General features: G+C 39.7%; 1 protein-coding gene across 1 annotated transcript in view; it reads right to left on the bottom strand.

Annotated features, from left to right (window-relative positions):
• Window positions 1-3,183: 3,183 nt before the first annotated feature.
• Window positions 3,184-14,131, bottom strand: part of CCNB2 (cyclin B2) — a 15,321-nt gene continuing 4,373 nt past the window's right edge. Inside the window, exons 4-8 of the mRNA XM_008577129.1 lie at window positions 9,864-10,034; window positions 9,611-9,769; window positions 7,821-8,057; window positions 7,390-7,530; window positions 3,184-3,255 (exon numbers count right to left, since the gene is read on the bottom strand). Of these exons, the coding sequence (XP_008575351.1) occupies window positions 3,184-3,255; window positions 7,390-7,530; window positions 7,821-8,057; window positions 9,611-9,769; window positions 9,864-10,034 (780 nt within the window). The remainder of the gene's footprint in view (window positions 3,256-7,389; window positions 7,531-7,820; window positions 8,058-9,610; window positions 9,770-9,863; window positions 10,035-14,131) is intronic.

Genomic DNA, 14,131 nt, shown 5'->3' with positions numbered 1-14,131 from the left:
AATAATAATAATGCAATTAAAAAAATGGTCAAAGGAGCTGAATAGGTATTTCTCAAAGGAAGATATACAAATGGCCAACAGACACATGAAAAAATGCTCAACATCACTCAGCAATCAGGAAATGCAAATCAAAACTACTTTGAGATACCATCTCACTCCAGTTAGGATGGCTAGTATCCAAAAAACCGAGAATGATAAATGCTGGTGAGGTTGCAGAGAAAAAGGAACTCTCATACACTGCTGATGGGACTGCAAAATGGCACAACCTTTATGGAAAATGGTACGGAGGTTCCTCAAACAATTGCAGATAGATCTACCGTATGACCCAACTATCCCACTGCTGGGAATATACCCAGATGAATGGAAATCATCATGCCAAAGGGATACCTGCACTACCATGTTTATTGCAGCACTATTTACAATAGCCAAGAGATGGAACCAGCCCAAATGTCCATCATCAGATGAGTGGATAAGGAAACTGTGGTATATCTACACCATGGAATACTATTCTGCTATTAAAAAGAATGAAATACTACCATTCTCAACAACATGATGGACTTAGAGAAAATTATAGTGAAACAAGTCAGGCACAGAAAGAGAAATACCAGATGTTCTCACTTATTTGTGGGAGTTAAAAATAAATAAATATACAAACAAATAAATGGTGGGGAGGGAAGAAGACACAACAATTCCTTGCACTTAAGACAAGTGAACAGATATGATGTAGTGGGGGGGAGGGGAGAAATGGAGGGGGAAAGAGGAACAGGTAAAGTAACACAAAAATCAACTACAATGTGTGAGAAGTTAAAAGAAAAATAATTGAAAAAGCCAATAACATCTTAGTATTATCATGAAAATATATTTGACCTCAAGCACTTCTCAGAAGGGTCTCAAGGACCCCCACGGCCCCACAGGCCACACTTTAAAAACCACCAGAATGGGTAAGTGCTAATAAGTGGGGGTTGCACAGCAGGGAGAGCAACTGGCTTCAAAAGGTCCATCCCTTCCACACCGTTTTGGGAAGCAAGACTGAGGCGTGAGGACAGGGCAAAGGGTGAAGACTTTTTTTACGAGCTTGCTGCCCCACCACGACGGGTGCTAACCCACTCCCACCCCAAAGTGCTGTCCCAGCCCATCCTGACCAATCCCTGCTCACCACCATTACCAAGCCCAACCCCATGAAAGTGGAGAGAGGATGAGTGCAGGTTCCTTTCTAAAAGATGTGCCCCAGAAATTGCACACACCATATCCACTCACATTCTACTGACCAGACTTAGTCATGTGGCCTCAACTGCAAGGGGGCTGGGAGCCCCTGCAGAGAGCTGTTTAAGCAGCTTACCCAGGGCACAAGATAGCTTCCTCCTTGTCATGGACCCTTCCAGGCAGAGATGCTCACAAGAACAAGTAAGAGAAAATATGGATGTGCACCTATGTGACTGACAAACTCCGCTGACTGCCACAGAGCATGGCTTATACAGAATCCAAATTCCCTTCCTGACTCCCTCCCAAACTCCTCCACAGCCCTTCCTTGAGTGGAGCTGGTCAGACTAAGCCTGGCTCTGCCCTCTGGTTGATGCCACTTCTTTTATAGGTGGTTTCCCAGTTATGATCGCACTGGCAGTAGGGCTGGAGGCTGGTTTCCAGGGCAGTCAGGAGCAGAGCATGCACAGTGCTTCGTTGGTGGTCGGAAGAGTGAGAGTCGGTGTACGATGGTGCCCTCTTCCCGCCTTGTTTTGCCTCTCTCCCAAGGCCTAGCTGGTTGCAGTTCCTCCTGGATTTAGTAACTTGTTTTTATTCCTACCAGCTATCTTGATGCCTTTCCTTCCACTGTACAGTGCCTTCTCCCTCTAAGCACCGCTTCTAACCAGAAGACTGTGGCTCAGCGTGTTTCACTACTTTGCCCAAGGTCACACAGCTCTTCAGTGCAAGAGCCATAATTGGAACTCCCATGCCTTTAATAATTGTCCCCAGTTCAACAAATGCTTAGGAATCTGTCAGTCTAATGTGTCAACCTTTAAACTTCCAATATCTTTCTCTCAAAAAATAATCTATGAAAAAAAGAAAGGAAAAGCTCACAAATCGGGCTCAACAGCTATAAATTCATCTACTCTTTCGCTGGTCTAGAGATGTGTCTAACATCTTTGAATCCCCTGTGTCCATCTCTTTCCAAGATCATCAACATTCTCCTTAAATAGTAGCAGCTATTGTTTGAGTATCTTCTTTGTCTTAGATACTATGCTAAGTGCTTGACATAGTTTATTTAGTACAACAATCCTATGAAGTAGACACCTTATCCCCATTTTCCAGGTACAGAAACTGAGGTGTAGAGGTCACACAACTGCTAAGTAGAGTTAAACCCAAGCAACCCACCTTCAGGGTTTGAACTTTTTTTTAAAAATTTTAATTTATTAATATACAATGTAGTTGATTCTCGTGTCCCTTTACCAATTCTTTCCCCCCTCCCCCTTCCCCCCATCAACATCATATCTGTTCACTTGTCTTAACAAGTTCAAGGAATTGTTGTGATTGTTATATCTTCTTCCCGCCCCCCACTCTCACCCCCCAGGTTTGTGCTCTTCTTTACTGTAGCTACATCATCTCATTTTCTAATTTTAGTGTCTGTATAATTTCTATTTTTACTGCTTATTTTGCCTTTATAACACTAGATTTGGGTGTCTGCTGTGGCACATAAGGAAGTATCTTAAAGGTCTTTTTTTATGACATTCTGAAGAATTTCCTGAGTCAGGACATTTAATATTTTACTAAGTAAAATATATATAATAAGGAAGCTATAGAATGTCTTGAAATATGCCTACAAAATTCATCTTTTTTTTTCTTTTTCCTTTTATTTGCAAAAACTCATTCTTTCTTGAAGCAAAGTTGAGCTCGAGCATCCCTGGGAAATGACTTTGCTTTTCAGCACCAGAAAAGCTCCCTTTCATGCTCTCACTTTGTTACCATTCACACTTGTGACCTAAGTTGGTCTAAGGCTGCCATGGGAACAAGCTTCACTAACTCAAACAGGGATATTCATAAAGCTCTGTACTAGGATTTCAACATATAAAGAAAACCAATTCCTCTAAATGCTCAAAACTTACAGTTGAAGACGTATTAGCCAGGCAGCCCTGGCCTGCCTAGGGAAGGGCTGAGAAGCCAGATTCTCCTCCCTGGGGGCAGTTAGGCTCAGGCCACACCTGAATCATGGAACTGGACACCAGATTTCACTGTCAAGCAGAAGGCAGCTTTTGCCACACTCTAGGTTGGGAGAATACTGAGTTAAATGAGTTTACTGCAAACCTCATGAATCTGCCAAGAATTTGCAATGTTTCCCAAATTTATTTGACTAACTCCTTTCCCTCAAAACACCAATTAACATCTTATCGAACTAACAGTTTGGGAAGGTGTTGCTGTAAGAGACTCACTATGTTTATGGTTTTTGTTTGTTTTTAAGTTAGTGGTTGGAGACTGAGGGTGCATTCCCCCTTAGAAACAATGTTAAATATGATTAAATGCCCATAACAAAAACAAAAAACAAACATTTAACCCATAATGTAGCTGAAGCAACACAATGGAGAAAATACATTCCAAGTTTCAAACGAAAGTCAACTACAATGTATACTGAGAAGTTAAAATAAAATAAGTAATTAATTAATTTTAAAAAATAAAGAGGTTGCACAGGTACGCAGGGTACTCCAAGTAACAGCTTTCAGGTTTATCTCTATCACCATGCTGAAAGGGGATGAAAAATGGGACAGAGTGAAAACAAAACCAAACCAAGAAGTGCCCCCTTTACAGTGCTGGGCACACCCCTCCCCTCCATCAAAGCCCTGCCAGCAGCAGCTGCTGTGAGCTAGTGCTCACATCCGTACTGTCAGTCAGGGAGAGAGGTTCAGAATTAAGAGATTAAACTGTACTCTAGGCAACAATCTACCAACTCCAGAAGAACTAAGACTACCCAGGACTCTCTAGTTGGGCCCTGTGCAGTTAAGCATCAGAGGACAGAGACAACTCAGAGAAGCCAGTACACCCAGCCTCGTGACCTAGCCTCCCAGTGAACAAAACTCAAGCTAAAGGACAGCTGCCGAATGATAAGACTTATCATGTATGAAGATACGTAAGCTGACTTTATTTCGGAGTTGTGACAAAATTCTAAAAGCTAAAATACATTTCTTTCATATGCACAGTATAATTGGCAATGCAAACCACAATTTAATCTTAACCCTAAAATAGCTTAAAGGAAAAAAAAGAATGAAGCAGGAGTAAATACCAAAATAATCCACGGCTACTGGTATTTTGAAATCAATTCCCAGAAAATTGGGAGGCCAATAGTTAATAGTTTTAGAGCCCAAAGGAGCACGTTTAAGAGTAATTTGGCTAAAATGAGCATTGGTACCATATATCAGTTATTTTTTTGCCTCAAACTTATTCAAAAAATTCCAAATATACAGAAGAATTTAAAGTATGTAATGAAGGGCTGGCCCGTAGCTCACGTGGGAGAGTGTGGTGCTGATAATACCAGGGCCATGGGTTCGGATCCCTATGTAGGGATGGCCAGTTAGCTCACAAGGGTTAAGATCCCCTTACCGGTCATCTTTATATCGAGTGGGAAAAAAACAAATAAAAGAAAGTATATAATGAACATTTGTATATCCTTTGTGTAGATTCATCAATGATTAACATTTTGCCACTTTCTCTTCCTCTCTCTCCCTTTCTATATACTCATATATATGAGGGTACTTCAAAAAGTTCATGGAAAGATTCATATTATCTTTTAATTCAATTTTTCTACAAATTTTCTGATGCCCTCTCACAAAGTTTAAGTGGGTAATACATAACACAATTTTTGCTGAGCCATTTGAAAGTGAGTTGTAGATATCATGGCACATTACTTCTAAATGTTTCAGAAGCATCCCCTAAGAAATACATTTTCCTACCTACCCCCCAGTCTGCAATACCATTCACACATAAGAAACATCATCAACTATTCCATAATGTCAAATAAATTGTCAATATTCTAATTGTTCCAAAATGTCTGTTATATACACATATTTTTTCCCTCAGATCCAGGGTCCAATCATGGTACACATAGTACATTGAGTGGTTGTGACTTTAGTCTTTTTACATTTAAAACAACGCCTACTTTTTGGGCTTTAAATGATGACTTTTTGAAGCATCCAGGCAGTTAACTTTTAGAATGTCTCACATTCTGGACTGGTCTGAGTGTTCCCTCAAGACTGAATTTGCACCAAACTTTTTGGCCACGAACACTACATAGGTGATCACGTATGCTTCTTATTGTACCAGAAGGCACGGCAAGTCAGGTGGTCCCCTCCCTCCCCCGTGATGGCAATCTTGGTCACTGGGTTAAGGTGGTAACCACCAGACCTCACCATCATAAAGGTACAGTTTTTCTTCACAAGTAGTAAATATCTGTGGGATGATATTTTGAGACCATATAAATCTTGTTCCCCAAAATTATTTCTTCCAATGATTTTCACATTTATTGTTGGCCCTCGCTTGAATCAGTCATTGCATTGAGAATTTAAAATGGTGGTTTTTTAACTCTATCATTCTTTCTATTTTAATTAGCTGATATTCTGATTTTTTTACAAGAGCCCCCCCCCCCCGATTATTTTATTTTTTGTATCATTATGGACTTGTGATTCTCTTTTTTAATGCATTATAATTTATTACTGTCATTTCTTTTTAATACTCAAATTTAGTCAGTCAGAACCCTTTCAAACTAGTTCCTATGTCCTTCTGATGTGACCTCATTGATCTTGGATAATTTGCTTGCAATCTGTCACAAAATATTCTAGGCTCACCATGTACTTCCCCTGGTATGGCCCTGAAATCAGTTGCTTCTCTAAGGAGCCCTAGTTTCTAGTGGGTAATGGTATTTAGTAACCAACATACGAGAACTAGTTATGCTCACTGCCACTGGGTTATCATGGTTTCTGAACCCTTCTATTATAAATTTACTGATATTTCCAAAATAGATTTAACATTTCAGGGTTTTTCTTTTTCTTTTTAATTAACAATATATTATCTCTTTCTTCTTATAGTGAAATTTTAGTACCTGATAACATGGATATATTTTCTTTATCCTATAACATACATAAAATAGTTTCAGAATTACAATAACATTACTATTAACTATAAACCTACTAAGTAAACTTTATGTTACCACTTTTGGTCTTTTATCTTTACATCCCACTCCGGATGCAAAGTCAGAATACTGTATTCAAGTTATTTGAATTAATTCTTTCCTCCGTGTTCTGTTAACCAATTTGATACGTAGTTACACTGTTTGTTTCTGCTTTAGGGTTTGCATAAAACATTTACATTGTTCAAAAGTCAAAAAAGTTACATTACATTTTATAAAAGTCAATAAAAAGTTACTATCAAAAGTCCTCCCCTCCTCAACTACCCTGTTCCCACAGAACCCCATTATCCATTTTCATTAGTTTCTGGTTTATTTTTCCTGTTTTTTCTTTTAAATTAGCAAATACATAAATACATATACATTCTCTTACATAAAATGCAGATGACTGTATACAATTGCAAGGGGCATGGCTCTGCCATGCTGTACTGGTGACGTTGCATGTATCCATATAGGCCAAGCAGGCAAAGTTTGAACCACAGCAGATCTGTCTTGGCAAATGTTTTGTGACCCTCCTGGAACAGGAAGGGATGGCGGCTTAGGAGGAGCAGTCCGCAATCCATCTCCAACTCACTTCCCTATCTCCCCTGGGAGGCTGTTATGAGGTAGTTTCTTATCACCTCCTGGGTTTTGAGGAGGTTTTCTGCTCTGTTACTCTCAGGATAAAGCTGCAGACTATAAAACTGCTTAGCAGCAGTCTAGAATTGGCTCCTCCACAAGACAGTATCCCATGACCTGCACTGCAGTCATCCCTTTGGTGTGTGAGACAAGGACCTGGGGAGCAGGCATGTTTAGCTACTCATCCGAATCTAAAAGTATCTCATTTTATCTTAACTGGCTAAATAAATCAGTCAGTTTGCCTTGCTCTGTCTTATGTGCTTGACAACTTGTTTGTGTCACTTAACAAAACATCCAAGAATTCATGCATATCCATTCTTAGTGGTCTTCCTCATTCTTTACAACTCTACAATACTCTGTTTGAATTGTTCCAAGCAGCTTTCTTTTAGGCCTTTGGACTTTTAACAGTCGCTTCAAAGACAGTGTTATGACAGTGCTGTTTGGCCGGCTGGCTCAGTTGGTTAGAGCACAGTGTTATAACACCAAGGTCAAAGGGTTCAGATCCTCGAACCAGCCAGCCACCAAAAAAAAAGAAGAAAAAATGCTAAGGCCTCTCATATCATGATGGCCTAAAACATAGCCTAATTTCTTCTTACATTACCACTCACCCATTTTCCTTGGCCTAGAACCTTCTGAGACAAACAGGAAGCGGCTGCTGCTACCTTAGAAGGGTGATAATGCACCATGTCGTAGTCAACAAGAGTCAGCTCCATCAAATATTTGGCTAACGTGTGCTGTTCAACATCAACCTATGAAAGAACAGCCAGGGACAATAAGAATCACAACTGTTATTACCATCTTACAGAATCCTGGTAGAAGGCCTAGGAACTCAAATCCTTCTCAAGAACTGCTCTATTCCACAATGCATTTTAAGCACAGAACGTGAGGACCTTTCTCTTAAGAACTGATGAGATAACCATTAAGACTTATCTATAAGATGCTTCCTGTGAATTCATAAGCTTTCTCTTAATTAGGTCAATGTATCTGGCATGAGACATCAAACAAAAACTAAGTCTCCTACAGAGTTGGAGGTACTTACCTCCCCGGCTTTTGATGCTCGCCTTAAGAAGTGTAGTGGCAAGGGTCGACCCAACTCAAATTTCAGTTCTTTCAAAATTAGAGTTTCCATTTCTCGGATTTGGGAACTGGTATAAGCATTGTCAGTGATGTAAACGAAGTCTTCAATATTTGGAGAAAACATCTCCTCATACTTGGAAGCCAAGAGCAGAGCAGTAATCCCAACCAGTTGAAGCTTCTTACGTGATACTGGCTGAACCTAATAGAACACAAATGTGTCAAAAGTCACACCTAACAAGAGGATTGGGGCTCTGGGTAGAAAAAGGTGAGATGAAATCAAGTCCTGGAGGAGTGCATGTCATCTGTGCTCATGGCCCTCTTAAGGGCACAAGAGATCTGAATGTTCATAGTAGGCACCACCACTGATCATGGCAGCCCTCTGTTATTGAGTACTGACTATGTGCAGGCACAGTACTAAGATTCCAACACATCATCTCATCCAATCCTCAAAACAACTCTAGGCGTAAATATTTTTATCCTCAATTACAAATAGATGGCCTGAGAAGAGATTCAGTCACCAGCCCAAGCTCACTCAATTGCCAAGTAGAGAAGAATCCAAGCCTGAGAATTAAGCTCCTAGTCACCCTTCCTCCTCGAGTGTCCTGACTTGAGTGTCTATGGCAGCTCAGACCTTCACTCAGTGTGGTATGAATTGAGATGAGGACAAGCAAAAGAGTGAGAATGTAATGGATAGCTCAAACATTTCCTTAATCCTCACCAAAAAACACACCAGTATGCAGCTTGAAAAATCTTTCAACAGTGCTTGAGTCAGGGAAAATCTCAGTCTAGGGTGTATTTCCCTTAATTTCTTTTTTTTTTTAAACTGGGGTTTTGCTTTTCTTTCTTCAACTCTTGTTATTGAAAAATCTCCCTAAAGTATTACTGTGCTTTCCTGCCCAATGAGGATTACATACTGAAAACTACTAAATTTATCGTTACTTATGATTTTGCAGTATGATATAGAGCATATAGTGCCATTATCATAAACATAATTATTACTATATATTGTTGGACAGAATCTGTACCTGATCTAATCCCATATCATGAATGTTGACTGTAAATAAATAAATCCTTATCTGCAGGGCTACCATTTGGTAGCAACACACTAGCAATTTAAATCTGGTGTCTCTTCTAACTGGTCTGTGTCTGTGCATTACCAGTTAATATTTTGAAGATCACTTTTACCTCTCATCTTATTTTCTTATATTCCTCTTTACTTTATGCCTCACATTCTCAGTCCATTGCACACACATACCCCCTGTTCCTTTTTTAAAAAAATTCTGCCTCCTTCCTCTTCTACAGTGATTCAATGCCACAGCTGGCTGAAAACGTTTGAGATTCTCTAGCCAAACTCCTTATTTTTCAGATGAGAAAACTTAACACCAAAGAGTACCAATCTACGGAAACTGTGTAAGAAGGCATGGAAAACCAGTGTCCAAAGGCACTACGGGCTTCAGATTGGCTGTCAGACCATCTGATGGTATATTTCCTCTGATGAATGACTGGGGCAATGTAGTATTTCCTGAGCACTTTTTAGCAGGCTGACTTTACGGAACTGTCGTGTTGATCAGCATCACCAAAGGTTTGACACACTTGGACTATTTTCCTTTTTAGCACCTGCAGTTCCTTGGCTTCTCATAAATTGGCTTTTGGTCTTTTCTTCAGAGGTACCTCACCTTAGCTTTCTATCCCCACAGCATGAAGGCAATGTTCAATTAGCCACTGGCACAAAGTTCCTGAAGCCACACTTACCTGTAAAAACCGATCCATGATGGCAACGCACATGTACAGAGTCTCCTGCAGAAGCCTAAACTTGGAATGGACTTGCACCAGCCAGTCCACCAGGATGGCACGCATACGTCCATTTATATCTCTTCCATCTAAGAAGCGTGGGCTTATGGATTGCAAAACCTGTTGGTGAAATTACAAGTTTAAAAAGCTAACCTCATTTCCTTGTGGTAAATTCCACGCTGCTTGTACAACCCAAACACAAAGGCCCAGTCACCTCAAGCTGCCTTAGATACTGGTAGATATCCTTAACGTAGTCACTGCAAAGCTGAGGGTTCTCCCAATCTTCGTTATCAATATCCTCAATTTTGCAGAGCAAGGCATCGGAAAAAGCTTGGCAGAGGTTCTCTTCCTTCATGGAGATATCCTCAGGTGTGGGAGAAGGACCCTACACCAACAAATTAAATTCCACATATTACTTCCTTAGGAGCAGCCTTAACCACAAATACAAGCAGAGCCAACTGGCTTAAATATCAGTATAATACGCATTTTTGAAATATGTGAAAGCCAAAACAAATAAATTTCATGGTGAGAGGTGAATAACTCAAGACAGTAGACAAAGTTTTTAGAGAGAGACTCTGTTTAAAACTCTAATTCAAAGTAACATTCTAAGTCCTCACGATGGCTTATGGACCCTATATAATCCATGGTCTGAACCCCCACCCCACCGCCCCTTCTATTGCCAACCCATCTCCTACTTCTCTCCCCTTGGTTCGCTGCACTCCAGCCTCCTGGCCGGTCTCTCCTCACTGCAGGCAGTCTCCCTCCACCCAGAATGCTCTTGCCCTTGTATCCACATGGGTCATTTCCTCACCTTCTTCAAGTTTTGCTTAAATGTTACCTTCTCAATGAGCTCTATCTTGACTCCTATTTAAAATTACCACCTGCCTCCAATCCCTGCCTTCCCCATACCAACGCACACATATCTCATCTCGTACGGTGTTTTTTTTCTCATAGAACCTATAACTATTCTAATATAGTATAGAGATTACTTACATTTTATGTATATTATTTTCTGTCTACCTCTGCTAGAAGGTAAACTCTATAAGCTTACATTTATTTATTTAAATTGGTTTTGTCCACTAAGGTACCTCAAATGCCTTTATAAACCCCAATACATAGTAGGTGCTCAATAAATGAAAGAAACTTAACCACCTTGGTTCAGAGATTACCAGAGCTGATTATTCACTTTAGTAGTAGGCTCTTCAAGCATAATGTTTTCTTCACCTAACTTATTCTAAGTTAAGAAATTGTTTGACAACTAAAAAAGCAGAAAAGCATGCTCCAGTCTATGAATAAACTAGGAGGCAGAAGCAAAGACTGAGCGAGTATATGACCCAGTACTTTCTTACACTGACTGTGTGATTACTTATAAAAATCACACAAATTAGAAATTTATAAAGTAAGTTAAAGCAAATGTTTAGTAATAAAGTATAAAATAAACCGTTACTCTTAAAAAGAATAAAAAGTACTTCTCAAAGTAAAACCTAACAGGACGGCTAGGCTGTAAATAATATGTATTAAGGTAACAAAATATAAAAAGAAAGAGGAGGCTGTATAATAAAACAGGCAATTTCAATTTACATTAAAGTTCAATTATCATAATCTCCAGTCTTAGGGAAGGATACAACAATAACCCCCTGCCAAAAAAAAAAAAAAGAACAGTAGCAGTTCAAAACATGCCATTCTCTCTTAAATCAAAGATCTTAAACTGAGGAAGAGCCAGTAAGCAAGAGGTATGTGGCTATACGTCTCATTTATCCAAGATCCTGAGGACCTCAAGGGGCTAGAATGAATAAGAGGTACATTGTGGTACCAGAGAGAGTAAGACCAAAAGGACCACGGACAGGTAAAAGGAAAGCAAGTGCAAAGTGTCAGCAGGAGCAAAGAAAGCAAACGTGATCTGGGAACTGCAATTGCTTTGGGATGGTGGGAAGATAGCGTGTGAGGTATGAGAAGATGGGCTGGAAAAGTGAACAAGAACTTTGCTAAGGAGCTTACATTTTATCTGAAGGTAAAGTGAAACCACTGAAGGAATTTAGCAAGAGTGACTGGAATCAGATGTACATTTTAATAAGCACACGTAGTTTCAGTTTCAGGCTTTTTCCGAGGATGAGCGTTCTAAATTCCCCACCTTTCCCCCTTGGGAAGGGCAGTCAGTACCAACAAGTCTGGTTTAAAGAGTCAGAGGTTATCCTCACACGCTTCATGTGCTGTCTTAGCAGTTTGGAGTGTTTATCTATGTCCTATTCAGAAGTGCATCTGAGTTTAGCAATATTCAAAAGTCAGCAGGATAAGACAGGATACTTGATCTGGCCCTTAATTTAGAATTGCTTGAAAGCATTCCCTTTGGACTCCCAGAAAATTTAATGATTCTAAGACCCTACTATCAGGTAGTTGCCCAAGCCCTATGGGCCAGCTGTGCAATCTTCTCTCCAGTGTCTGCTGCATACAAAGTTTAAAAATCATGTCAACTAGTTAACTGTCACAAACTTTTACGCAACAAAAGTGGTCTGTGAATAAAAACCTTCAAACTAGATTAATGAATAAATTCTGTAGGTTATTGGAGACAACTGAAAAGTCAGATCAGAAACAGCAAGATGTGAAATCGTGCTCAACTTGAGAAGCTTCTGTTGGGTAAGAAGCTAAGTAGAGTGAGTAAAAGTTTCTGAAGTTCTCCTAGTACCAACATTTACTGAGTTGGGACTGTTGAGAGGATGGATTAATATTAACATGCAAATACATAGGTGTTCACACAAGTTTTGATAAAACACAGAGTTCCTTTATCAAATTTATGAAAGATGAACAATGCCAATTAAGTACAACAGGGAAGGACCTCAAATAAGTCCATTGATTCCAATAAGTTCATGATTTGTAGCAATAAACATGTACGTGCACATACAGAGGCACACACAATTATTGAAAGGCAAAAATCACTTATTGTAATTGGCTTGAGGAATGCAATGGAATGGAAATTTGGGGGTGGTAACAATGAGCTGACCTTTTATTCTGTGAACTCTATGTACTTCTGTATTGTTTTACTATTTTATGACTGCTTCTTGTAAAATCAAAATAAAAGTCACTCCTTTTTAAAAAAATGTGGACAGTTGTGCTTATTTCCCTTTTGTATATAGTTTTGGTATTAGAGAAAGTTAGGCTATAAAACATTCTTATACTTTAGTAATGACTATCACTGAATTTGGTGTTTAAATCAAATCTGTAAATCTAAAACCTCATCTGAATTTTTAGCTGCGACTTCCCGGTGTATCTCCTAAGCTTGCTTCTGTCTCTGTGATAGTTACAACCCACACTTTTACTCCTAGGTTCCCCAGTTTGACTGGGAGCTACCTGGAGGTCAAGTCAATGGTTTATCCAACTTGTCTCCCTAGCACCCAGCAAACAAAGGGCTAGTAAATTGCCTTCTTCCTTTTAAACTACTCAGTGTATATAAAGCAAAGCCTCATCAGTCAGCAAAAATGCTGTTCTCCAAAAATTGTGGGATAATAAGCCTCTGCGAATACCTGTGAATGGCTAGAACTCTTTCAAGTTCTCAGCCAGGGACTTTTGTGATTCAGTTTTGCAGAAAGGATGTGTGAATTCCGGTTAGACGTCTGAGCAATCTGCTTTCAGGGACACATGGCTTATGTTATAATCTTTCCAGGAAAACTGCTAGAAACCTATGTGCTCAACTGGCATTTCCACAACTTCAGGGATTGGCTAAAAAGGAACAACGATGACTCTACAGATAGACCAGGTAACAAAGTAAAAGCCAGAGGGCGGACCAGAATCAGGCAAGAAGGGCTCACCTGCCAGAAGGTGGGATTCTATCTAAATTGTGAACTTAATGGTTCCTTCACTACTGTGTTTCTCAGAGAGAAGCACACAGGTTGAGCATCCCTAATCTAAAAATCCAAAATGCTCCAAAATCTGAAACTTTTTGAGTGCCGACATGGTGCTCAAAGGAGCATTTTGGATTAAGTATCTACAAAAAAATCTGAAGAACTTTGATGTGTTAAATATTTCTGTGTCCCAAGCATTTCGGATAAGGGATACTCAAACTGTATTTGTGTTAGAAATAATTGTTCATTAATCCCTGATAATTTCTTTTTTTAATAAGATGACCGGTAAGGGGATCTTAACCCTTGACTTGGTGTTGTCAGCACCACGCTCACCCAGTGAGCTAACCAGCCATCCCTATATAGGATTCGAACCTGTGGCCTTCGTGTTATCAGCACCACACTCTCTCAAGTGAGCCACGGGCTGGCCCAAACCCTGATAATTTCTAAAACTGTAACATCCAGCTGTATGTTTCAACCATGGAAGTAATTTTTATACAAACTGAGCTACAGGTCCATAATGCTTTATCTGAAACACAGTGGCCTCAATTTTGACAGGAAGCTAGAGAAAAAGGAGTCTGCCAAGGAAACGTTGAGTAAAGGGAACCCAGAAAAGGTGTTGTGGAAGTAACAGGAGGAAACAATTTTT

Source organism: Galeopterus variegatus, unplaced genomic scaffold (genome assembly GCF_000696425.1).
Source record: "Galeopterus variegatus unplaced genomic scaffold, G_variegatus-3.0.2 Scaffold1453, whole genome shotgun sequence".
Classification (NCBI taxonomy): Eukaryota; Metazoa; Chordata; class Mammalia; order Dermoptera; family Cynocephalidae; genus Galeopterus; species Galeopterus variegatus.
Note: the sequence above shows the minus strand (reverse complement) of the source record. Positions and strands in the feature narration are given on the sequence as shown.